Source organism: Onychomys torridus, chromosome 6, assembly GCF_903995425.1.
Source record: "Onychomys torridus chromosome 6, mOncTor1.1, whole genome shotgun sequence".
NCBI classification, from domain to species: Eukaryota; Metazoa; Chordata; class Mammalia; order Rodentia; family Cricetidae; genus Onychomys; species Onychomys torridus.
Genome location: NC_050448.1, coordinates 133,949,788 through 133,973,828, shown reverse-complemented (window position 1 = coordinate 133,973,828; position 24,041 = coordinate 133,949,788). Strand labels below are relative to the sequence as shown.

At 39.1% G+C, this 24,041-nt stretch overlaps 2 protein-coding genes across 15 annotated transcripts in view; one reads left to right on the top strand and one right to left on the bottom strand.

The window, feature by feature from the left end:
- The window catches only part of Lrrc40 (leucine rich repeat containing 40), a 43,814-nt gene extending 39,602 nt beyond the window's left edge, over positions 1-4,212 (bottom strand). For 2 of the 5 annotated variants that reach the window (XM_036190675.1, XM_036190676.1), the window contains exons 1-3: positions 4,024-4,210; positions 1,326-1,507; positions 304-377 (exon numbers count right to left, since the gene is read on the bottom strand). In XM_036190675.1, the coding sequence (XP_036046568.1) occupies positions 304-377; positions 1,326-1,507; positions 4,024-4,174 (407 nt within the window). In that variant the 5' untranslated portion in view covers positions 4,175-4,210. Of the gene's footprint in view, positions 1-303; positions 378-1,325; positions 1,512-4,023 lie in introns of all 5 variants that reach the window. The other 3 variants (XM_036190674.1, XM_036190679.1, XM_036190677.1) reach the window with 3 other exon arrangements.
- A 72-nt stretch (positions 4,213-4,284) lies between these two features.
- Srsf11 (serine and arginine rich splicing factor 11) overlaps positions 4,285-24,041 on the top strand; it is a 30,620-nt gene continuing 10,863 nt past the window's right edge. For 4 of the 10 annotated variants that reach the window (XM_036189681.1, XM_036189680.1, XM_036189678.1 and 1 more), the window contains exons 1-4: positions 4,285-4,387; positions 14,423-14,619; positions 19,271-19,404; positions 23,176-23,285. In XM_036189681.1, the coding sequence (XP_036045574.1) occupies positions 4,298-4,387; positions 14,423-14,619; positions 19,271-19,404; positions 23,176-23,285 (531 nt within the window). In that variant the 5' untranslated portion in view covers positions 4,285-4,297. Of the gene's footprint in view, positions 4,388-14,320; positions 14,620-19,270; positions 19,405-21,374; positions 21,437-21,895; positions 22,005-22,765; positions 22,883-23,175; positions 23,286-24,041 lie in introns of those variants that run through there. The other 6 variants (XM_036189683.1, XM_036189684.1, XM_036189682.1 and 3 more) reach the window with 6 other exon arrangements.

The window sequence follows — 24,041 nt, the reverse complement described above, 5'->3', positions numbered from 1 at the left end:
GAGTCCCTGAGCATAGCAGTTTGGGGTAATATGGGGCCAAACAGCAAGACTCCTCTAAAGAGAAAAAACAAATAATTGAATCATTAAATTCTTGTTCTTTCTTAACAAGTTTCTGGGATGATACAAAGATCTGGTCTTATTTTTCTCCCTCTGGTGCTGGGGTAGAATCCAGCAACTGGTAGGTATTCAACCCTGATTCCCACTGGACCACACTGAAACTCCAGATTATTTTCTATGTGAAGAAAAGGAATTTCAGGCTCAGACCACTGTAACTGCAATCTTAGAAACAGGTGCATACTTTACCTGATGTTGAGTTTCTGAAGATTCTCTAACTCTCTTATAGCTGAAGGAAGAGATGTCAGCTGATTATCATGTATCTAAAATGATTACAAGACAAAGTCAACATTCTTAGTCTTTCAATTAGCAATATTTGAGCTTTGTCACTGAACAAAATTATTTAGAAAACTCTTCAAACTCAATGTGTTGAGTGATTAGTAATCTGCTATGTGTGCTGACTTAACTGCTGCTCAGATTGTGATGTAACAAGTTATTAATTTAAACATTACCAAAATGAAAAGAGACAAACACAAACTTGACCTGAGTAGGGTTTCAGAAAACTCAAGAGGTAGAAGCTGGCAGCAGTGCTCTGATGGTCTGCTCATCTTACATAAAGAACAGACATAAGCAGGGAGACAGCTTTACATTCTCTCACACTCATACTGTCTCCACAGTAGAAAACCACAGAGTAAGACAGACTATTGTTTTGTTATTTTACAGACAAAACAAAACCACCTCCAAGAATGGCACTACTTATATCCATAATTTCCACACATGAACTGAAGGGACACTGTGTATATTGCCAAGTATACTACAAGTCTATAGATTCTGAAATAAAACCTTTATACTTCACTTATCACAGGACAGGACAACTTGCACTACAAAACAGACTCACTTAAAAACATGAAAAATTCAGTGGAACAGTTTCAGTCTGAGGTCAAGCTGTCTGAGGGCAAGTTACAAAACAAGAATGTGAAAGGCCCGAGTCCTATACTTGCTTTAGTGATGAGAATAAAAGGTAACAAGGAAAAAAGAAGCCAAGTGCCAGTTCTATTTGTATATGCTGACTCATTTAATCACAGGATCTCCACCAGGCCTGTGGACATGGAGACACAGAGCCAACCTTCTGAATCAGATTGTCATTTATCTTGCATTCTACAAGCTCAGCAAGGAAGATTTCCTGTTTAGTAAAGTATAAATTTAGCTCTTCCCTTTGGCTCAAATTAAGTCTTTTCAACTAAGATACCATAATTACATCATCAACTTACATCAAGAACGGTGAGGGCAGGCAAGAGTCGGAGGTCATCAGAGAGAGACTGAAGTTTATTGCTGGAGATGATGAGCTTGGTCAGATCTGTCTGCTCCCACCATCGTTCAGTAGAACTGAATGAAAGATTCTGATTAGCCTCCTCAGGAATGTCCATATTTATTCTCCAAACACACTGAGGGACTATCTCCAACACCACCACATCAAAAAGAAAAGGGAAAGAAGATAACAATGAAGTGAACACTAAGTGATGCACTCATTGAACACTCAGCTTACAAATGGACACAAATAACTCCCGGGGCCTGAAGGACAGCTCAGTGGGTGTGTTGGTTTCTTTTCTATTGCTATGGAAAAACACTATGACCAAGGCAACTTATTAAAATTGTTTAATTTGGGTTATGGTTTCATAGGGCCAGAGTTCATGATAGTGGAGTAAAAGATCAGCTGAGAGCTTGAGTCCTGAGCTACAGCCATGAGGCAGAGAAAGGCACATCGGGAATGTAGGAGTCTTTTGAAACCTCAAAGCCCACCCTCAGTGACATACCTTCTTTAACAAGGCTATATCTAAGTCCCACCGACTGAGGACAAAGTACTCAGACATATGCATCTATGGGGACATTCTCATTCAAATCATTACAGTGGGTAAGTGCACTTGTTGTCAAGCCTGGCCATATGAGTTTGAACCCCAGAACGCACACGGTGAAGAAAACCTGTAGCAGGAATCTTAAAAGGTCTTATTAATAAAAACAAACCTGAAGCCTGGTATTGGGGTGAATGCTGGAAGATCAGAGAAGCAGAACAAGCCACAGCCACCTCACCTTGCCAATTCCTCAGCTGATCCTGTTTCCTCAGACTGGAAGCCTCTGAGTCCTCATCCAAAATGAATCTCAGCTAAACTGCTGCTAAAATCCTAAAAGCTTAACCAGCCCTAGTTCCTGGTCCTCACGCCTTATATACCTTTCTGCTTCCTGTCATCACTTCCTGGAATTAAAGGCTCACTTCCTGGGATTAAAGGCGTGAGTCACCATGCCTGGCTGTTTCCAGTGTGGCTTTGAACTCACAGATCCAAATGGATCTCTGCCTCCCAAGTGATAGGATTAAAGGCATATAAACACCATTTTCTGGCCTCTATATCTAGTGTCTGTTCTGTTCTCTGACTCCAGATAAGCTTATTAGGGTGCACAATATTTTGGGGAACACAGTAGCACCACAAAAACCAACTCCTACAAGTTGTTCTCTAACTGGCCCTTAAGTGTATAGATAAATAAATAAATGTAAAAGAAAAAAAAGTAAAAAAAAAAAAAAAAAAAGTAAAAAAAGGGATGTTCTGTATGTCAAATGTGTTGCTCTGACTGGTTAATAAATAACACACTGATTGGCCAGTAGCCAGGCAGGAAATATAGGCAGGACACACAGAGAAGAGAATTCTGGGAAGTGGAAGGCTGAGGCAGAGAGACACTGCCAGCCACCGCCATGACAAGGGAGATGTAAGATACCTGTAAGCCACGAGCCACATGGCAAAATATAGATTAATAGAAATGGGTTGATTTTATATAAGAATAGTTAGCAAGAAGCCTGCCACAGCCACACAGTTTGTAAGCAATATAAGTCTCTGTGTGTTTACTTGGTTGGGTCTGAGTGGCTGTGGGACTGGCAGGTGAGAGATTTGTCCTGTGGGCCAGGAAGGACCAGAAAAAACTAGCTACAAATGGCGCCAAACATGGGGCTCAAACCCATGACCCTGAGATTAAGAGTCTCATACTCTACCAACTGAGCTAGCTGGGATTCCTGTTATCTAGTTTTTGGGGTTTTTTTTCTTCTTTCTTACAAACTGTATGGCCATGGCAGGCTTCTTGCTAACTATTCTTATATTTTAAATCAACCCATTTCTATTTATCTATACGTTGAAAAAATTAAGTAGGCAGAGAAAGCCATGAGGATCAACCTAGGAAGCAGTATCCCTCCACAGCCTCTGCATCAGCTCCTGCCTCTAGCTTCCTGCCCTGACTGCCTTTGATGATGCTAAATAAACCCTCTCCTTTCCAACTTGCTTTTGGTCATGATGTTTTCTAACAGCAACTCTCACAGCAACCCTCACTATGACAACCAGTGATAGTATATTAGCAGGTAATAATGAGCCTGGAAAGTGTATGGACTTGAGAACATCTTGAGAAACCCGTGAATGACCAACAAGTACAACTCTGCATACCACCAAGTATACGTACTTTTGTGGTGTATGTGGACAGGGACAGAAAGAGTAATTCTTTCTGTAATATTTTTTCTACTTGCACAGATTAAAATCCTTTACTTCACTTCTAATAGTGCAGCATTTATTCTGAATCATTACTTAGGAAATATGATCATTATTTGTCACTGGGATTCTTCTCGGCTGAAAAAAAAGTAGGGTCTTGACAGAGAAGGAACGTGTTCATTCTAAGCTCACAAAGGGGCTCTGGTTAAGACTATATTAAAAGAAAGGTGATGGTCAAATAAAGTACCTGCCTATCATCTATCTCATTGCTAGTTTACTCTCAAACTACGATGTTTATCCCACATTCTGTGGACATTCCAACGAACACTCCGTGTAAGTCATAGCCACAGTCCTAGCAAGGGCCTCTTCCAGGAGACAACGATTCGGGTGTCTGCTCAGAGGACCCTGCAGCCCGGCCTCCGCGGAGGCTGTTTGCGCGCCACCTCACCTTCCCCGAGGTTCCTTCCCGCCAAGTTGAGCTGGCCGCTGCTCCTCGCTGCCTTCAGCAGGCCCTGCGGAACTGAGGGGCCACTGTCCTTGCCCTCCATGTGAAATCCCGCACGAGGGTCAAATCTTGGGGCTCTCAGGGGGCGCGACATATTCAAAAGCTCAGCCCGGAAGCCACGGCCGCAGCTGTGACGTTAAAGCACCGCGCCACAGCTGGGTCGCCCCGCCCCTTCCTGTTTGCCGTGACCCGTGTCTTGCCATTGCTGCGCGCGCTGATGTCGTCACCGCCAGCTCCCGGGGTTGTAGGACCGACAAACTCTTCCGTTGCCCTCACAAGCCTCACCCTGAGGAGAAACTTCTTTCGGGTAAGCGCTTCTAACGGGCCGAGGGGCCCTCCTGGTGGCATGGGCTCCTACACTGCGCGGTCGAGGACGGACTGCGCTGCCTACCGTCGCGTCTGAACGTGGCGGCGACGAAACCTGAGGCGCGGCGCGGCCTGCAGCCCTGGGCGCCAGGCTTGAGGTTGCTTGGTTCAGTGAGTCGGCTGTCTTGGGTTGATAGCACAGTACAGGACAGCGAGTGGCATTAAGCTTGAACCTTAAAGACGTGTCCCCGCCTGACCTTAAAGCTGCGGTGTATTACTAGCAGCTTGGACTTCGAATCCTACCCGCTTACAGACTAACTTTATGCAGTTGAGCCCACGCTTATGAAGCTCATTTTTCACTAATTTATGGCTAGTCCAGTCTAATGCAGTTTCAAAAATAATTTCTGACAATGAAAGTTTAAATACTGAGCTTTTGTTGGAAATACAGAATGAAACTTTTATTCAATAATTAGCTATTTCCTGCTTAGTTTCCACCCGGTGTTTACAAAGTATTGATTGATTCCTCACTTACGAAAAAGTAGCCCTTGGCTTCCCTAGACCGGGTATGTAGCTCCAGGGTACAGTGCTTTCCTAACAAGGGCAAAGCCGTGAATTCCATGCCCAGCACTGCACCAAATGTCTTTGTCTGAAATTGGATTTATATTACATTCCTCTTAACTTTACTGTTTTTGAGTGCGCTTATAGGGTTTCATGTGCCAATGGTACCTCTGGAGGATATGAGTCTGGGGTCATTCAGAGATTCACCAGTCTGACGATTATTAACTTTGAACAAGAGGCGTTTATTTAGATAGGGGCGCCGGGTCTACACCTTACACTCTGGAATCGGAATGCATCAACTAGGCATGTCTGTCAGGAGTTTATAAAGGCAAAGAATACAAAGTTACAATTTGTTCTAGCGCAAGCAAAAGGTTCTTTCATGCAAAAAACAAGCTTGTTTACAGAAGTACAAACAGCAGTAAAAAATTGAATCCTTAACATCTCTTTACATTTGGAGGTCTAATATTGATTTGTAGTTCTCTTAAGCACAGAGATTTTAATTTTAAATATACTCATCAACTTAACGTTAGCCGTCACAGGATTGATTGATTGATTGATTGATTCGATGTGTATGGGTGTTTGCCCCTTTGTCCTAAGACGGTATCAGATCGTTTATAACTGTATAGTATGAATGGTTGTGAGCCGTCATGTGAGTGCAGGGATCAAACCTCAGTGCTCTGGAAAAAAAACAAACAAACAAACAAACAAAAAAAACAAACAAACACTCAAGCCCTCCTAATTCCTGAGCCGTCTCTCCAGTCCTGATTTTTTTTTTTTTTAATGTAAAGAGCACATTTAAAAAAATGTCTCCCTAACTCTTGTCACCCTATTGAGGACAAATAGTATTAGTTGAAAGGTAGATTCGGGGTGGTCTGACAATTCTGCATTACTTGCAGTTTCACCTGAACATATTTTGGATTTTTTGTTTTTAGACTCTACAGAATCTCACTGTGTAGTCCTAGCTAGCCTGGAACTTGAAGAAATACACTTTGCCTGTCAAGTGCTAAGATTAAAACTGTGTACCACCACACCCAATATATTTCTATATCAATAGATATGAACTGACACAAGAATTTAACTAATATAAGTTTAAAATATATTGTGTATTATGCTTCTGTAGCATGTGGAGAATGAACAAGTGATCGCCAAAATTCTTGCAATTGGAAAAATTATGTATTTGTTGTTAATTGATGGAAGCTGGAAGCTAATCCTTGAATTGAGCTTGTTTATAAAATATTTATGGCTATAGTCTTGAGAACTAGCTCTATAAATTATCAGTCTAGGGTTGGGGATTTAGCTCAGTGGTAGAGCGCTTAGCAAGTGCAAGGCCCTAGGTTCAATCCTCAGCTCCAAAAAAAAAGATGAGTCTTGAATTACTTTAAAACTAATGCATTTAAAATTAAATACCGGGTTGGGGATTTAGCTCAGTGGTAGAGCACTCACCTAGTAAGCGCAAGGCCCTGGGTTCGATCCCCAGCTCAAAAAAAAAAAAAAATTAAATACCTAGTCCTTTTTTCATTTAAATCAAAATACTTGCTGATTTAAAAATATGGGACAATTGGAAGGCTCAGCAGTTATGAGCACTTACTGCTCTTCCAGGGTTCCCTGTTTCAATTCATAGCACGTATATCAGGCAGCTCAAAATTGCCTTTAACTCTGTCCTCTGCCAGCACCTGCATACATGTTGTGTACATAAACTCATATAAGCACACACATATACACAAACAAAAATAAATATATTTTTAAAATTAGACATTCTGCATTATTAAAGCAGTACAAAAATCATCTGAGGCTGCAGTTCATTGATATCCTGCAAAAGCTTTGGTTCTTTCACCAGCTCCACAGAATGAGAGAGAAGGAGTCCTCTGTCCCCTGAAGACTGGGCACACCTGCCTTTTGTTATAGAGGTGTTTGGCTATGGTTTATTATATATGGCTATGGTTTATTATATGTGTTTTATTTAATGTCTTAACAGAAGAAACAAAAACACATGATTAATCAAGTCATCCAGAAAATACTACTTTGTTTCATGACAGAAAGTAACACTTATTATCAAATAAAGATAGGGTAATCTGTTCTTACCATTATAATTTACTCATACATTTTCTAAGATGGCTATATAACTCATGAAGATTAACATATATATTAGACTATTCTCAAAGATGAAAGCTACAATTAATGGTGGGTTTATTGAAATAAGTAGTTTCAATTCTGAACACACTTGTTTGCAAAATTCAAGCAAGCACAGAGAACTTGCTTTGTAGACATTTCTCAGTTTATTTTTGTGAAAGCCTATTTGGAATCAATATCATTTTTGTTTTAGAATATTGCTTATCTGCGAAAGCTGTTATATTAAGTGTTACTGAGAGAACATTTTGATTGTCTTTAAAATTTTAAGTTTGCAATTCAACTTTTGATGTCTTTTTGTGATTATAACAGCCGACTTCTAAAACTAGTCAATAAAATACATTCCTTGCTGCCTTTGAAGGCAAAGCGTGTTGTTTAGTGTATTTATACCCAATTTCAAATGTAGCTTTTTGACTTGTATTTTGTTATTGTTATTGAAGTTGTGGCCATCTTGGTTTTGATGAAGAAAAATGTGTTGTGGACTTTTTGCTTGTGTATTTGTGTTTCATTGCTTCTCTCCATGCTTGTGAATAGTGAAATAGTCACACGGCTCTAAAACAGTCATCATTATCCCAATATATGGTCTAATATTCTTCTCTACCTTCAATACTAAACAATTTTAGCCCTCCAGCATCTGGAAAGTACCATTTCATTTCCTTTAATAAAAAGGTGTGGGTTTTTTTGTTTGTTTTTATGTTTGTCCTTTTCTCTTGAAGAAAAGTGGAGGGACTATTGACATTTTTTTAAAAAATATTAAATGCATGTTTTTAATGTTTTTTTCATTCAAAAAAAAAAAAGAAGAAAGGAAGCTAAAAAACCTGGGTGGTGATGAGCCAGCACAGCTTCTGCCATTTAAGTAAAGTGCCCTTCTGGTATTGAGATTTGTTATTCTGAAAATATTTCCTCTTATTCTCAACAATTATTACTCCCAACTGTTAACAGACAGTATGACATTCTTACTTTCCCCCCTAAGATTAGTATTATATAACTTAAATTATTGATCTTTATATCAGTTGGATGGATGGTACAAATTTTGGCAATGGCTTTAAATTAATAATATAGAGGCAGATTTGGAGTACTATCTTATACACATACGAAACCACTACAGAGTTAAAATGTTGAAAAAAGGTTTTTATCTATGATCCACTGTTGATAATCAGACTACATATCGCCTCTGGAAACAATGTTAGATTTAGTTTACAACTTTGTATACTTTAAAAAGAGTCAAGTAAATGTTTATAAGTGGCAACTAATTTTCCAATATGAGCAGAGAAGTCCTATTGTTTTAATAAGATATGATTTGTTCTCTGAGATGTTTCTAGCATCAATTTAAGTTGATAAAGGAAAAGATATAAATAACGTGATAGTTCATTGGTAAAAACAGCCGATCTGTTAGTTTAAGGTTTAGTGATCAGATTTCTGCATGTATTAGTCACCTTTGTGGTTTGATAGATGGTAATTCATGGTGACCCACCATTTCTTTTATACTTAAGCTGTTTTGTTTTCTCCATTGTTGAAAATATTACAGTGACAGTTATAGCTGGGCATTGTAACTCATGTTTGTAACCTCAATATTGGGAGACGTAGGCAGGGGATCATTCTGAATTTGAGACTAGTCTAGGCTACATATTGAGCTCCAGGTCAGCCTTGACTACAGAGTGAGAACTTGTCTCCATAAACAGACAAACCAACTCACAGTTATATTTACTTAGATACTGACAAATATTAATGGACATTTAAATGCAATGCAAATGTGTAAACTCTTTCCTTGGCATCCATCATTCTAGAAATAGGTGTTTTTCATTCTACACTCAAATTACCTACCATCGATACAGATACTCATTTTCCACCTTAGAGATGTTGGCCTTGCTTTCCTAACTCTTTGTTTCCCAGAAGTGTTATCATCATCTCATCTCTCCTGCAAACTACTTATTTGATAGTGTCATCAGAGTGCTCTAGGGCTTTAGCCTGAGCAGATTGTAGCTAATGGCATTACAGACTACTACTATCCTTTGCCAGCAGTTGAGATTGTATTTTGTGTGTTCATACATTGATCATTTGAGCCATGCCAGTGATTTTAATTTATTGTTTATTGAAGATACATTCAAGTGTTTGTGTGTTTTTTCAGTAAAAATAATACCTGTGCTCCAAAAACAGTGAAACAATTAAAGCTTTCTTAAGAAGTATTCTCTAGTCGGGCTGTGGTAGCACACACCTTTAGTCCCATTACTTGGGAGGCAGAGGCAAGTGGATCTTGGTGAGTTCGAGGCCAGCCTTGTCAACAAAATAAGATCCAGGACAGCCAGGACAGAGAAACTCTGTCTAGGGAGAAAAACAACAACAAAAAGTTCTCCATGTATCAGAGCTACTTGTTAATAGTTGTCTGTTGGTATGCTGACAGTTAGATGGCTGGACATCCCAAATCTGTTCAGGAGCTGCCCAGTTTACAGTGTAGCAGTTTCTCTAGGAAGAGGGGGCATCCTTATTATCATTTAATGGTTTACAAATATTATCAACCTTCGGCAGTATTCATGTAGCTTAAGGTTTTAACATTAAGTGCATAATCTTTATAGTAGAAAGTTTACATTGCTGTGTTAAAATGTGAAATAAAGAATAAAATATGTTACATGAATTAACTTTTCCATGTCAGCAATAAAGCAGTATTATCCCAGGATAATGTTTTCAAAATGAGAAGATTTTGTCAGATAATAGAAGAATCCTGAAACTAATCACTAGTCTTTCCTAGTTTCTAAAAAGTTTTCCAGAACAAGTGACTGCCAGGCAGCAGTGGGGATAAAAGCTTGAGGTGAGGTAAGGTGCTAGGTATATTTTGAGTCTTAGTCCTTTCTAGGTGCCACAAAAAATTAAGCCATGGAACTAGGCAGATAGCTCATTCAGTGAAATTCTTGTTTGGATCCCCAACACTTGTGTTAGTCAAAAGCCTGGTGGAGCAGTGCTTGTTCTCAACACTGGGGAAGTGGAGACAGGAGGTGCTCTAGAGCTTGCTGGCTGGCTGACTAGTGCTGATGGTGACCTGCCTCCAAGATGCAGTGAGGTACTTCATCTCAAAAATGAGGTGTGCAGAAATATTGACACTAGGTATCACAGAAGAGCTCTCTGTATCAAAGATAATCTGTTGTGTATTATACACACCTGTCCCCACATATGTACACCCCATGTATTCATAATGGAGTTTGAGTTACTGAATCAAGCACTTCAGAATGAGTCTCCTCACTGGCTAGTTTAGCTTGGCTTCCAAATTGCCTTTGTCATTAAAATTCTTTTAAAAGCCAAATTTAAAGGTAGGAGTGGGATAGAAAGCAGTTGAGAAAGACATCCAGTATCAGCCTCTGACCTTCACACATGTGAATGTAGATGTAATTCTAAACGGTAAGAAACACAGAGCCAAATAAAGAGTTAAAAGCCCAGAGATTGAGCAGTAGCCAAGAGCTAAGACCACCATATCTTACCACTGGCTGTCCTTCCCTTGAGAGAGAGACAGAGACAGAGACAGACCTCCTGTGTCCTGTCTTTTTATTGCCTTTCTGTTCTGCCTTCTCATTGGTTCTAAACCCAACCACATGACTTCCTCGTCACTGCCTGTCTATACAGACCTCCAGGTCTCTATGGTTTGTACTGAGATTAAAGGTTCAGGTCACTGCTTGGCTGTGTCCTTGAACACACAGATTCTGCCTGCCATGTGATCAGATTAAGGGTGTATGCCACCACCATGGACTTCTGCTATATGGCTTGCTCTTAGCTCTGATCCCCAGGCAACTTTATTTACAAGTAAAATCACATTTCAGCACAAATAAAATATCGCCATACATGAACACACACACAAACATGTATACATTACCACCCACATAATTAAACTGGTTGCTTTACTTATATTTGTTTGGTTTGAGTTTTGCATTTTGGGACAAGATTTCACAAGGCTACCCCCTCCCCAGTTTTGATAAGAAATAGACTATCAGTAAGACTGATAATATTTGTCCTCCAGATATAATTTGATTTTTAGGTATAATTATTTATGCCTGTACTCTCAGGTTTTGGAATGCTTGAGCAGGAGAATTTTGCAAGTTCAAGACCACCTCCATCCTCCCCACTTCCCCCACCCGCTTGGGCTACAGTCTGAGATCCTTGTCTCAAAAAGAAATGAACAAACAAAAACACAAGGATTGGGAACTGGCATTTTGATCCTGGTATCCTATCGAATACTGTAATCTCATTGCTTAGGAGGCAGAAGCAGGTCTTTCTCTGCTGCACAGTGAGTTTCAGGCCAGCCTGAAGTATGGGAGACCATCTCAAAATCAGAATCATAGTGTTCCCTAACTTACCTAAAAAGATGGGTTAATGTCTAAATGTATTCTTAGATGATTTTAGATGTGGGCCAACATAAAAACATACACTTATTTAAAGCATGAGAATTTTTTTGCAATTTTTTATGTGACTCAATTGTGCAATTCTCAGGTGCATACTTTTTTAGATGATAACTAATGTGGCATTGCAGAAAGCTGGACGATCCTGTAAGGCCTATAAAATGAGAACTTCACAAGGCAAATGTCTGGCTTTTTCCATGTTCTAAAATTTGAGCAGATTCTGCTTCTGCCCTGTCTTATTAGTACATGTGTTCCTTACATTTTTGTGCTTGTTGTGGAGAGTTTGTCATCGACCTGTAATTTTAGGAGATTGGCAACATTGGCTGCCTTTTCTGTTATACTTCTAGCATCTTGGAAATCCCTGGAATAAGCAGATATATAATATTTGAAGAAATTTGAGTTTGGGATGCCTTTTATGATATTGAGGAAATGTTGAAGAAAAAAGAACTTCTTGCCTTTTTCCAGATTCTGTATCCCTTTTGCCTTACTTGGCAAATCTTAAAATCACTTCAGCTGGCATAGATTGATTGCACTTGCTGTTTGTCTTAATATTTTTGGCATCTGCCCTTAGCTATATTATTTCTGTGAAAGTCATTAGCAGTGCTAAGTATTTCACTGTTTATTTGACTTAGTAGGTCTGTTGTGATAGTCAGATTTTTTTTTTTCCTCCGAGACAAGGTTCTCTGTGTAGCTTTGTGCCTTTCCTGGAACTTACTCTGTAGCCCAAGCTGGCCTTGAACTCACAGAGGTTTGCCTGCCTCTGCCTCCCGAGTGCTGGGATTAAAGGCATGTGCCACCATCACCCAGCCCCAGAATTATTTTTCAATTATTTATTTGATTGACTAGAAAAGCAGTAGGTTTTTTGAAGTGAAATGTATTTAAGCCAATCTTCCCTGAAGTTTTCACTTTTTATTTTGGAATTGCTAAATATTTGACTGTACTTTTAAATTAAAATTACTTTTGCTAGTCTCTCTGCATCAAACACCATTAATTAGTATGTTCAGTAAATTATACATAAATCATATTTTGTGATTAAAATATATTTTATCACAGAACTTTTTCTTTGTTTTAAATCTGTAATTTTTATTACAAAGTGCCAAGCATGTATAGAATGGGGACTAGTGAGATAACTCAGCCAACCACCGATGGACATGATTTTGATTGGGGAAGAAGAGAACTGACTCTTACAAGTTGTGCTCTGACTTACTCAGGGCACCATGGCACACACATACACAATAAATAAATGTAATAAAAATGCTTGAAGTGAAATGCTTGAAGTGCAGAACAATGTAAAAGATTTCCATATACCTGCCACTGGGACTAAATCGATGTTAAATAACAGTGAAAAACAAGAGAAGCTTGAGCTCTTGTCATTGTGCTCTTTGTTCTCTTTCATTGACCAGTATAATATGTGTGGGGTGCATTGAGTGCACCCCCGGTCGTAGAATGTTGGGCTATGAGAATCTGTAATTAGCAGTGAGTGTTAACACCGATTCAGTAAGAAACCACTTAACACTATCTTGGAAGACACATTGGTGAGTGATGGTGTTTTCTAACCCTGATGAGACATATTAATCAACTTCTCCCTTCTTTGATTAAGAACTTAGTCACTGAACCAGTGACTCGACCTAGCAAGCCAGTCATAGCCTTGTCTGTAAGAGCTATTTGTCAGTGTAGAGATTTGTAAATCTCAATGTAAAATCTGAGATTTTTATTTTAGCTTTCAGAACTTTTGAGTCAAATAAGTTAGCGTGCCCTGTAGGGTAAATAACTAAAGTAGGTTGATGTGAGTGTTCAGGTGTTTGCTGACTAGACAGTAACTTTGTTTCAGACTTTGCTTGGCAATCTTGGGGGATACTTTTCAATAACAAAGAGGCAGTGCCCAGACAAGGCAGTAACAGGTGGTGGCAGTGAAATGAGAGGAGGGAACTTCGTGGCTTGTATAAAGGCATATGTAGCACCACTCTTAAAAGGTCTTATTAATAAAAACAAACCTGGAGCCAGGTATTGGGTTAATGCTGAAAGATCAGAAAAACAGAACAAGCCACAGCTGACCTCACCTTGCTGATTCCTCAGCTGATCCTGTTTCCTCAGACTGGAAGTCTCTGAATCTTCATCCAGAATGAATCTCAGCTGAAGTGCTGCTAAACGCATAAAAGCTTAACTAGGTCCTCATGCCTTAAATATCTTTCTGCTTCCTGTCATCACTTCCTAGGATTAAAGGCTCTTGTTACCTCCCCTGGCTGTTTCTCTTGTGGCTTTGAACTCACAGAGATCCAGATTGGATCTCTGCCTCTGGAATGCTAGGATTAAAGGCGTGTGTGCCACCATTTTCTGGCCTCTATTATCTAGTGTCTGTTCTGTTCTCTGACCCCCAGATAAGTTTATTAGGGTGCACAATATTTTAAGGAACACAATATCACTACAAGCATAGAGAAAATAAGTTTTGTGTCTGTGTTGGAGAACTTGAATAGGTCAGATGAGGCTGAAGAAATAAGGCAGGGGTTTTTGTTTTGTTTTGTTTTTGTAGTGAAGAATACGCGTGTTAAAGCAGGTGTATTTCAAACTGCTGACCGTATACTGTTATATATTGGAGAACTGTAAAACTCTTGTAAAGGTAAGCTCAAATTCAGTGAGTGTACAGAGCGCCAGGACGTGTGTGTGTTAAACTGTCTTTACTGGAGGTTTCAAATGACCAGGTGAAGGGATTCTGCCTGAAAATGCTTCTGGTGCTGTGTGGAGTGCACAGGAACCATTTCTGAGGTGGCCCGGCTGGGTGGGCGTAGCCGGGACAGTTGCAGGAGTACGAACTGGACGCGTACTTCCGGGCTCTGGGCGCACGCGCGGGCGGGAGGGCGGGCGCGTGGCATTGTGGGCCGGCGGCGCTGCGCGAGGTCGGCGGCCGTTTGTGTGCGGCCGGCGGCCGGTGCCGCGCGCTCTCACTGTCTTGTGTTTGATGTGTTGAGCAGGAGGCAGCCCGCGCCATGAGCAGCACGGCCGTGGTCCCCAGCGCGGCAGGCCCGGGTCCGGGCCCCAGCGGCGGACCAGGAGGAGGCACCGAGGTGATCCAGGTGACCAACGTGTCCCCGAGCGCTAGCTCTGAGCAGATGCGGACGCTCTTCGGTTTCCTGGGAAAGATCGACGAGCTGCGCCTCTTCCCGCCGGAGTGAGTACCGGGGCACTGCGGGCCCGCGGCCCTTCCGGCGAAATGAGGCGCGCGGTCCGGCGGAGCCTGGAGTGGGAGATCCGAGGCCCGCCAGGCCGCAGGCCGGGCATGAACGCATGAGTGGCGTTTCAGGAATGTTTTTCCTCTTGACGTTGTCGGCACTATCATTTTACTTCGGACATTTAATCTTTTGGTTAAATTCCCCTTTAAAAGAAAAACTAATCCTGTGCTTTGATAGAAATGAAATGAAATTGGTATGTTCAGTTGGTGTAAATATTTGTGTGCCATGCACAAATAATTAAGGAATGTTCTTAAGTGGATTGATTTTTTTTTTTTTTTTTTTTTTTGAGCTAGGGACGAACATCAAAGATCATTTACCCCCTTTGACAGACTAAACCGATGGGCCTGATTGCTAAATTTTGACATAGTTCAGAAATTCATCATAGCTGAATCTCAGTGTGTTATTTAAATGTACAGACTTATAATTAGTCGTGAAGAGATTTTTCAGAATGTGGAAAGTTGAGTTAGGTTTTATGTGGGATTTGTCTGGTTTTGAAAGTTGTCTTTATTGGAATAATATTAAATGAGTGTGTTCACTGTAAAGAACAAAGAAGTTATAAAGATAAGTTGAAATACACATACATACTTGACATAATTTCGTGCCCTCTAGGAAGAATTATGAAGTTTAGGGAAAGCATGGTGATTACTCTTAGTAAACACTCCCAATCAAATTTTGGGGTTTTATGATGTCCCTTAGACTCTAAGTAGAAAATTAGAATCCTCAGTCTTCTGTTGTGTATGTATGTAATCACTAATCATGCCAAAGTTGATCATATGGCTTATGTGAAATATTTTCACATAACTGTTAGTGCTTTACATTAGTGTGTTTTTAAATTGTAGAGGAAATATAGAAGATTTGCTTCCCACTGTGGGTGATGTGTATAGAGTTTTAGGAACAACTGTTATTTTGAGCAGAACCTTGGCCTTGGAAATCAACAAGGCAACTCCTTATGAGAGCATACAGAAATCCATGCTCTCTGTTCCTCAATTTGCTCATGTTGTGATTGCTTGTAAAATTGCAGAAAATCATGATTTCTGGCATAACTTTCTTTTTTGTTTTTGTTGTTGTTGTTGTTTATTTGTTTTGTTTTTTCAAGACAGGGTTTCTCTGTGTAGCCTTTCCTGGAACTTGCTCTGTAGCCCAGGCTGGTCTTGAACTCACAGAGATCTGCTTCCCAAGTGCTGGGTGGGATTAAAAGCATGCACCACCACTGCCCGGCGTGACATAACTTTCTATATAACCCCTCGGGTTACTAAAAGTTCTATATAACTGCTCACTTTTAAATGCTCTTTTTATTCTCAAGTTATTCTGTACTGTATTTAAAAGGTAACAAAGAGGGTGGTGGTGGTGGCAGCGCACACCTTTAATCCTAGCACTCGGGATGCAGAGCCAGGTAGATCTCTGAGTTCGAAGCCAGCCTGGTCTCCGAAGTGAGTTCCAGAACAGGCTCTGAAAAGCTACACAGAGAAAAAACCAAAACAAAAACAAACAGAAAATAACAAAGAGAAGTGGGTATTGTATTGGTTTTTTTCTTGTTAACCTAGTTAGTGGACAGTACCTAAAGGAGGTTATGATAAACTTGAGTTTGGCCTTTTTATGGTAACATGGTTAATTCCATCATAAGCTGAGTAGTTGCGGGGGGTTGTTCATTCCTCGAGGTGATCTGGGTTACTGTGTACTCAACTTCCTCCTTATTCCTTAAAAGAACTGTAGCACAGCAGCCTTCCACCAATTCACAGGCTAAGTTCAGCCCTCTTGCCTTTCACAGACTGAGATTCTTGAGTTAGTTATTAAGCATTGCATTTTAAAGTATGTATGCCACATACACACGAACTAAAACAATTCAGGCTAGGGAAGAGTTTCTTGAGAGGGGTAGCTAGCCCATGCTGACCTCAAATAAGGATCTTCCTGCTTTTGCCTCCCAAGTGCTATGATTATAAGCATGGTGTCCACTGTATTGTTTTTTTTGCAGTGGGCAATGAAATGTTTAAAGGAGTTTCACGATGGGTTGTTTTATCCAGGTAAGGATCCCAGTGAAGCATGTCAGCTTTATACTGTACTTGAAGGCTACTGTCAACAGATAGAAAATTGTTCATTAGAAGCTTTCATGGACCAACCATAAATAACTTAATGATTTTAAAAATAGCTTTATACAAGATATAGAGAAAAATTAAATTCACTTTTCAAGAAAAATGTGATTTAATGAGTTGTTACATATTCTATTCTGTAGTTAGGAAGAGGCATGTGAAGTCAGAAATTGTTCTCAAATGAATGTTTCTCTTGTTACCTGTACTGCTTTGGGGGCCTTGGAGTTACTTTATAATCTCAACTCTTCTGCTTAGAAATGGCTGACACAATACTAAGGTTGAGATGGTGGCCTAAAACATAAGTTCTTACACTTATGTAGCCGTGAATAGGAGGATCTTAAGAATGAAGTCTCTCCTCCTGGGAAAGGGGTTCTGATTCAGTGGGCACATAGTGAACACCAGGATTTACAATTTTCTGTATGCATCTTAGATATTTTTAAATTCTTTCAGCAGACAGAAGCATCAGGGAAGTCTTTTACCTCGGTTCTTGGGGTAAAGATACTTAATGCTTTTATATGTGGTCCTTATACAAAATAAAATGTTTAGTAAATCAGAAGTATTACATAGAAGGTAGTTTTTTCTGATTTTTTTATTAAAAAAACTATTTTGCATATACTTCAAGAATTTTTTTTAAAGATCTATTTTCTGTATATGAGTGTTTTACCTGCGTGTATGCCTGTATCATGTATACATATGCCTGGTGTTCATGGAGGCTAGAAGAGTGTGCACTGGAGCCCCTAGAACTGGAATTACCAGTTTTTATTCTAAGAACTGGCTTTTTTTTTTTTTTTTTAATTAGACAACAGTTACTACTGTTAAAGACTAGGAAAGTGAATGCCTATAATTTCCTAAGGTGATGTTCTGGTGGGTTTTAAGAATAAAAGATAACACCATTTTGAAGAGCTTTTAAAATTTAATGATTAGAAAAGTCAATGATAAGAAAAGACAAGACTGGTGCCTGAGCATTCGTGATAGAACCATTCTTTTCACTGTTTGTGACTGAAATTTTTCTCAAATTTTAGGCACATTTTTAAAAAACGTGAACATTGAGTCACGTAATCTCACCACCAGGAAGGTGGAGGCAGAAGGATCAGGAGTCTTCCAAGGCCAGCCTGAGCTTATATAACACCCTGTCTCAAAAAGAAGTCCTTTTCCTTTTAGAAACATTGAGCATTCAGCCTTGTGGATGCAGTTGCCTTCTTGGTTGATTCTCTACCTGGAGTTCATATCACAAATTCAGGAAGAATTAAAGGAGAAGGAAGGGGTTACTTCATCAGACACCTTGATTTCATTGATATTGGTGCTGTCAGGTAACCTGTGTAGAGTTTTCCCCACAGATGGTTTTCTCACAGCCCAGGTCTATGAGATTGTTACTGTCTTAGAGAACTGGTCTCCAAGTTATTTGTCTGGGTCTAGAATGCAACCTTGCCTTTACAGAATTGTATGGTAGGAATTTGGCCCATTAATCTTTTTTTTAATTGGTGTTCATTGGTGTTTGACCTGCATGTCTTTGTGAGGGAGTTAGATCCACTGGAACTTGAGTTACAGGCAATTGTGAGCTGCCATATGGGTGCTGGGAATTGAACGCTGCTCCTCTGGAACAGCAGCCAATGCTCTTAACCACTGAGCCATCTCTCCAGCCCCCACTATATATTTTTAAAAGCCTGTTCTGCATTATCATCTTTTCACTGTCACAGCTTGCACTTTACCGTTTAGTTGTCTATGGAAGCAATGTATTCTTGACTTGCCGAAGTGTAGTATGGGGAGTAGGTGCTATATAACATGTTCAAGTGGCTGTGTGTATGCTTAATTTTTTTCTTCTCTCTGAAGGTGTTTCAGATCAGAAAGCCTTGTTTAAGGTGTTTAAGAATTCTTATGTATTCTATAGGTATAGAGTCAGGGTGTGGAATCAGTTTTATTTTTCAGGTCAAGAATGCTTGGCATGGTTTGATGTTTTGAGACAAGGTTGCAGTGTAGCCTAAGCTGATCTGGAACTTGAGTTTCTGTCCCAGCCTCCTGGGTGCTGGGGATTACAGGTTTGTGCCATTGTGCGTGCTTAGATGTACTTTTCTGTGGTATTTTACCTTTGAAATAAACAATCATTTTTACAGAGAGATTAGCTATAATGAAAACTTTCTAAGCCAAAACTCTCACTTGTATTTAAAAATAGTTGCTGTTAGAACTGAGGATGAGGAGGCATGTGGTTCAGTGCCTACCCTGGGTTTGAGCAACTCAAGCACTTGTGTGCTCGGCCACTAAAGTGTATATTGTCTCACTGACTTAAGAGATAGTTTTAAACTGCTATGTTATAATTTAAGTGGTGATTATAGGAGCATATCTGTACTGCATCTCATTCTGTTAGGTCATCAGGACATTCTCTTTTTAATGGGTTAAAATAAATTAACATGTATCTCCGTATTTTTATCTGAGCCTTGTCCTTTTGGTGATATATCTATGTTGAAGCCAATACAATTTTCTCTAATATTATTTATTTATCTTTTAGTGACTCGCCTTTGCCAGTCTCCTCTCGTGTCTGCTTTGTTAAGTTCCATGACCCAGACTCAGCAGTTGTGGCACAGCATCTGACAAACACTGTGTTCGTTGACAGAGCTTTGATAGTCGTACCATATGCTGAAGGTTTGTGCTTTGTTTCACTACCTATGTGGGCACCCTTGCCTGGCCATTGGCCACAGTGTAGGTGTAGAGTAAGCATCACTAGCTTGTTAGACTCTGAGCATTAATTTGAAACCCTTGATATACTGCACTCCATAATTCTTACTTGGAGATTTTTTTTCTTACTCTAAAACTTAGAAATCAGGCCTGTTTTATAATTAACTTTTTTGCTATCTTTAAAATGTTTTTAAGTTTATTAAAATCAAATTCCTAATTTAAACTCTAAGATATATTATTGTTAAGAAGTCCCAAAGGTAAAGAATCATATCGTGTCACTCTCACACAGAAATCTTCAAATAAATGCATGATGCTTTTGTTCTAAATCAATAGCTAAGTCAGTTTTATTTCCTTGATTCTCTCACTCACTCCTAACCTAAAACAAAACAAAAACCCCCACACTAAATTCCAGTATACCAAGGGTTACAATAACTTTAGTTTTGCAAAAGTTTAAGATTTCCTATAGTTTAGGTGCCAGATGGGCACTGGGTGTTTGTTTTTATGCCAGATTTTCTTGTTCTTGTTATATTTTCTAGAATATCTCAAAATAATGAACTCTTCTCTCTGTTGTGTGTGTGACTTTTGTAGTGGAGAAGGCACATGCAAAACCCTCCCAGATGGCTGGACACAGTGGGTGCTCTGCAGCTGCAGGCTCTAGACACTAAACTAAACCAGCGAGCACTCGAGCCCCCAAGTGTTTTCCTACTGTCACCATTTGTTAACTGCATTTTCTCTCTTTTTACGTTTTAGGCTGTTAAAGTAATTTGACAGAAAAAAAAATGAGCAGGTTTTTGGATCTAAAAAGACTGCTGTGACAGGACAGCACTATTTTAATGCCATTTTATAAAACTTTTCTAAGGCATATTTTACAGTTAGCTTGTTCCCAGTGAACTGCTGTTTGGTTTGCTTTTGGTAACTATAAATCTTTATTGGGGAAATCATTGTCATGATATACTTACTGAATTTTAACTTAATAACTTAATATACTGTCCAGGATCTACATGCTTTCCCCTTTAATAAAATGGTCAGTGGAAGCAGTATCTTGTAATTGTTGCTTCTTAGATAATTGAAGACAAGTGTGAAGATTTGCCATCATAACTTTGTGAAAGTTGTGAAATGTCTAACCATAGAGAATTGCCTCTGGTTTTTATAAAGAAATTATATTCAGAGATGAGTTACGGCATGTTATTTTAGTAACAGTGTATCTATCGCCAAGGTATTAAAATATGTGAGATGTGAGGTTAGTAACAATGTTTCAATGAAAGAAAAGACAGAAAGAACAAACGTGATTTAGTGTATTTTGGATAAGCAGTTCCTTTTATTTCAGTGTGCCTCTTATAAGATAAGACTTAACCACAACCTTAAACCAACAGAACTTACAGAACTCAATTCAGGATGAGTAAAGTAGACAGTAGGTCTTGAAACGGTCATGCCATGTGAGTAATGTGCAGTGTTTCAGTTAGCCATAAATGTAATGAGCCTGGGATAGAATATAAGTATATCATATAACTGGATTTTTATAACTATTTTAAGCCATAGTAATTTTTGTAGATGTGTTTTTGAAAGTGAGGTTTTTGGGGAGTGTATATAGAGCTGTAGAAATACTTAGTTCAGAAATCTGTTTTTGCTGCTTTTAATTTGTGGTATGATGTGCTGTATTAATGTTACCTCCACAAGTAAACTGATATGTTCAATCCCTTTGTTGCCATTCACTCTGGTTTTAGCCCCTTAACACTTTGGTGTTGGCTCTTGGTCAGTGTGTTAGAACAATAGACCAAAAGTATACGGTAAGAATAGTCTTACTTGGTAAAACGTAGAGATAGCTGGATGTGGAAGGTGCTCTTAATAGTAATAGATTTGGGGGCATCTAGGTTCCTTGGTTAATGTTTGTTTCTTTTGTCTGTTTCTTTTTCTTTCATTTCTACACATTCATGCAGTATTTCATGGTTCTATCAAAGCAGCAGTAAAAAAAATACTCTTGACGCATGAAAATTAACTGGTGAGGGGCCTCATTGCTATTTTTAAATTGTAGTTTTATTTTTAGTCCTTTTTTAATCAGAGGATCAGATGCATGACTTTTTTAATGGATGCAGATCTTCTCTCAGGTGTCTCACAATAAATTCAAGAGGATTTTAGTTTGCCAGAAATGTAGCAAATGCACTAATTTGAGTAAGATGTTGATACTTAATATATCCTCTTGACATAATTTTGCATGCAAAATTATCCCTTAATCTTTGTAGGTTTGTTAATGATGCATTAATGCCCTATATTCAAATGATCTTCTCCCCTTCCCTCCATAACTCTTGGTATCTAAATTGATGACAGCTCTGACACAAGCAAGATAGCAGTGCTGTGTAGTATACATTTGTTTATATTATCGGCACTTCTCAGTGTAGGTGGAAGGAACCATTACCTTTATTTAACAGTGGTTTTTCTTTTTTGTTGTTGTGTTTTACAGTTCTTTTCCCTGGTTCAGCCTGAACTATATACCAGGCCCTGCTGAAAATACCACCCAACAGTTTTCTTCTGCAGCTTATCCAGTTTCTCTTAAGTGCCCTGTACATATTGTATGTTTTATGATGAGATGCAGTTTCTTAATATGTATTACAGAAATACTACTGGTATTTGCAAATATGTAGTTTAATTGTATTATTGAACTCTCATTTTGGGGGCTTGGGCACATTAACAGATTAATCCATCTGTATAGGGCTTTTGCTGTTGGATAGAATTTAAATTGTCTACATAAATTGTCTTAGGACCTTTAGATTTTATCTGAATACACAAATTAGGCTTTAAAAGTAGGCATACATGTGGTTTTGGGCTTAAGGAATTTTGGACAAGTTAGATATTGAACTGACACTACATAGCAACATTTTTTGATAATGGTTAGCATGGCACATATTGGAACCTAAAGCATTTTACTGTACAGGTAAGGAATGTGCCATGTTTTACCTATTCTCTCTCTCTCTCTCCCCCCCCCTTCCTCTCTTTCTCTCTATCTCTCTATATATCTCCCTCTCCCCCTCTTCCTCTCTTTCTTCTCTCTCTGTACCTCCCTGACTTCCCCCCTTTTCCCCCAGTCTCCCTACACACATTTTCCCTGTGTATTCAGAGACCTTCAGAAACATTCATATTCATGTCATGTGTCAGCAAAAGCCCTACTCTTGATTCCAACAGAATATGTCCTTTACATACTTTCCTTCTTTTAATTTTTTGCAAAATTTGTATGGTAGGTGTAAAGAAAATCATAGTAACTGTACCATATTATTAACCCCTAAATCAAACTTTTTTTGTCTTGTGTATCTTGATTTTTCTGTGTGCTTTATAGTGAAGCAGCCGACACGAGTCGTTGTTCATAAAACAGCTTTTGAAAGTTGAGAGCACACCCCTGGAGAACCGACTGTGCTTGCTTACGTTTGGTTCATGACTTAAAAATCGAGTACAGGTGATGAAATCTTGGCAGTGTTAACAAAACAGTAGTGTGTATTGTGCTATTTTTTTTTTACTCTAGAAACTTAACCATTGTAGAGAAAAAGGAAACAAATTTTCACACATTGAAGTTTCATTCTGACATAAATTAATGATAAATAATCATAGACATCAAACTTTATATTTTAGCGAACATAAGTACTTTCAACAAACTCAGGTGGTGTATCAGGGAGACATTTTTCTGGGTGTTTTTGTGTGTTTTCTGTCTTACAAAAGGGTGTGTTCTCATGCAAGGATGTTTCTCTGCAGGAGTTATTCCTGATGAGACTAAGGCTTTGTCTCTGTTGGCACCAGCTAATGCAGTGGCAGGTCTTCTGCCTGGTGGTGGACTCCTGCCTACCCCCAACCCACTTACCCAGGTACTTAAGCCTTTTAAAGGGTGGTCATATTTGGTGTTTGTGAGGTAGTAACTGACAATAGTAGGTGAACTTTATCATGGGTGTATGGAAAGTCAAACTTCCTCTGTAAGATGTTACATGTTTATGTTGATTTAATTGTGCTTTAATAAAAATTGTGTCAGGAAGAAGACAGGATCTTAGTAATAAATAGGAAACAGGGTGATTAGTGAATAGGAAAAGGTTACTACACATCTAACGAGTGTATAGCAATCCCAGTGAGGAACAATACTGCAGAACAAGAATCCAAAGGAACATTTTGACTAGAGGGCTTAGTGCTGAGATTTGCACTTTGAGTGTTTCATTGTGGAGTCTGCTTTAGGAGATAATGCTAAAAAATTCACTGGGAAGACAGGACACAGTCTCTCAAAAGAAGTTCTCTACCTCAGTTAGTGTCCATACAACACTCAGTTGACAGCAGAACAATACTTAGGGTCCTGTCATCATCATAGCACAGAGCAGGACAGAAGGGCCAGCAAGTGTGTGTTGAAGATGCAATGAGTACTTAAAATTGGCATACACTAAAGCTGTGTTGAAAGGTTCTTTTGTTTGTTTGTTTGTTTGTTTGCAAATCTTCAAAGGTAATGTTTTGTAAGGAATGAAAGGCTGGCCATTATATGAGAAACCAGAGAGCACAACCTTCATTTCTATCGATAATATATTTTACTGGGGCATAGCTATGTCCAATTGTTTGTATATTTTTTGTCATATTGTATACGA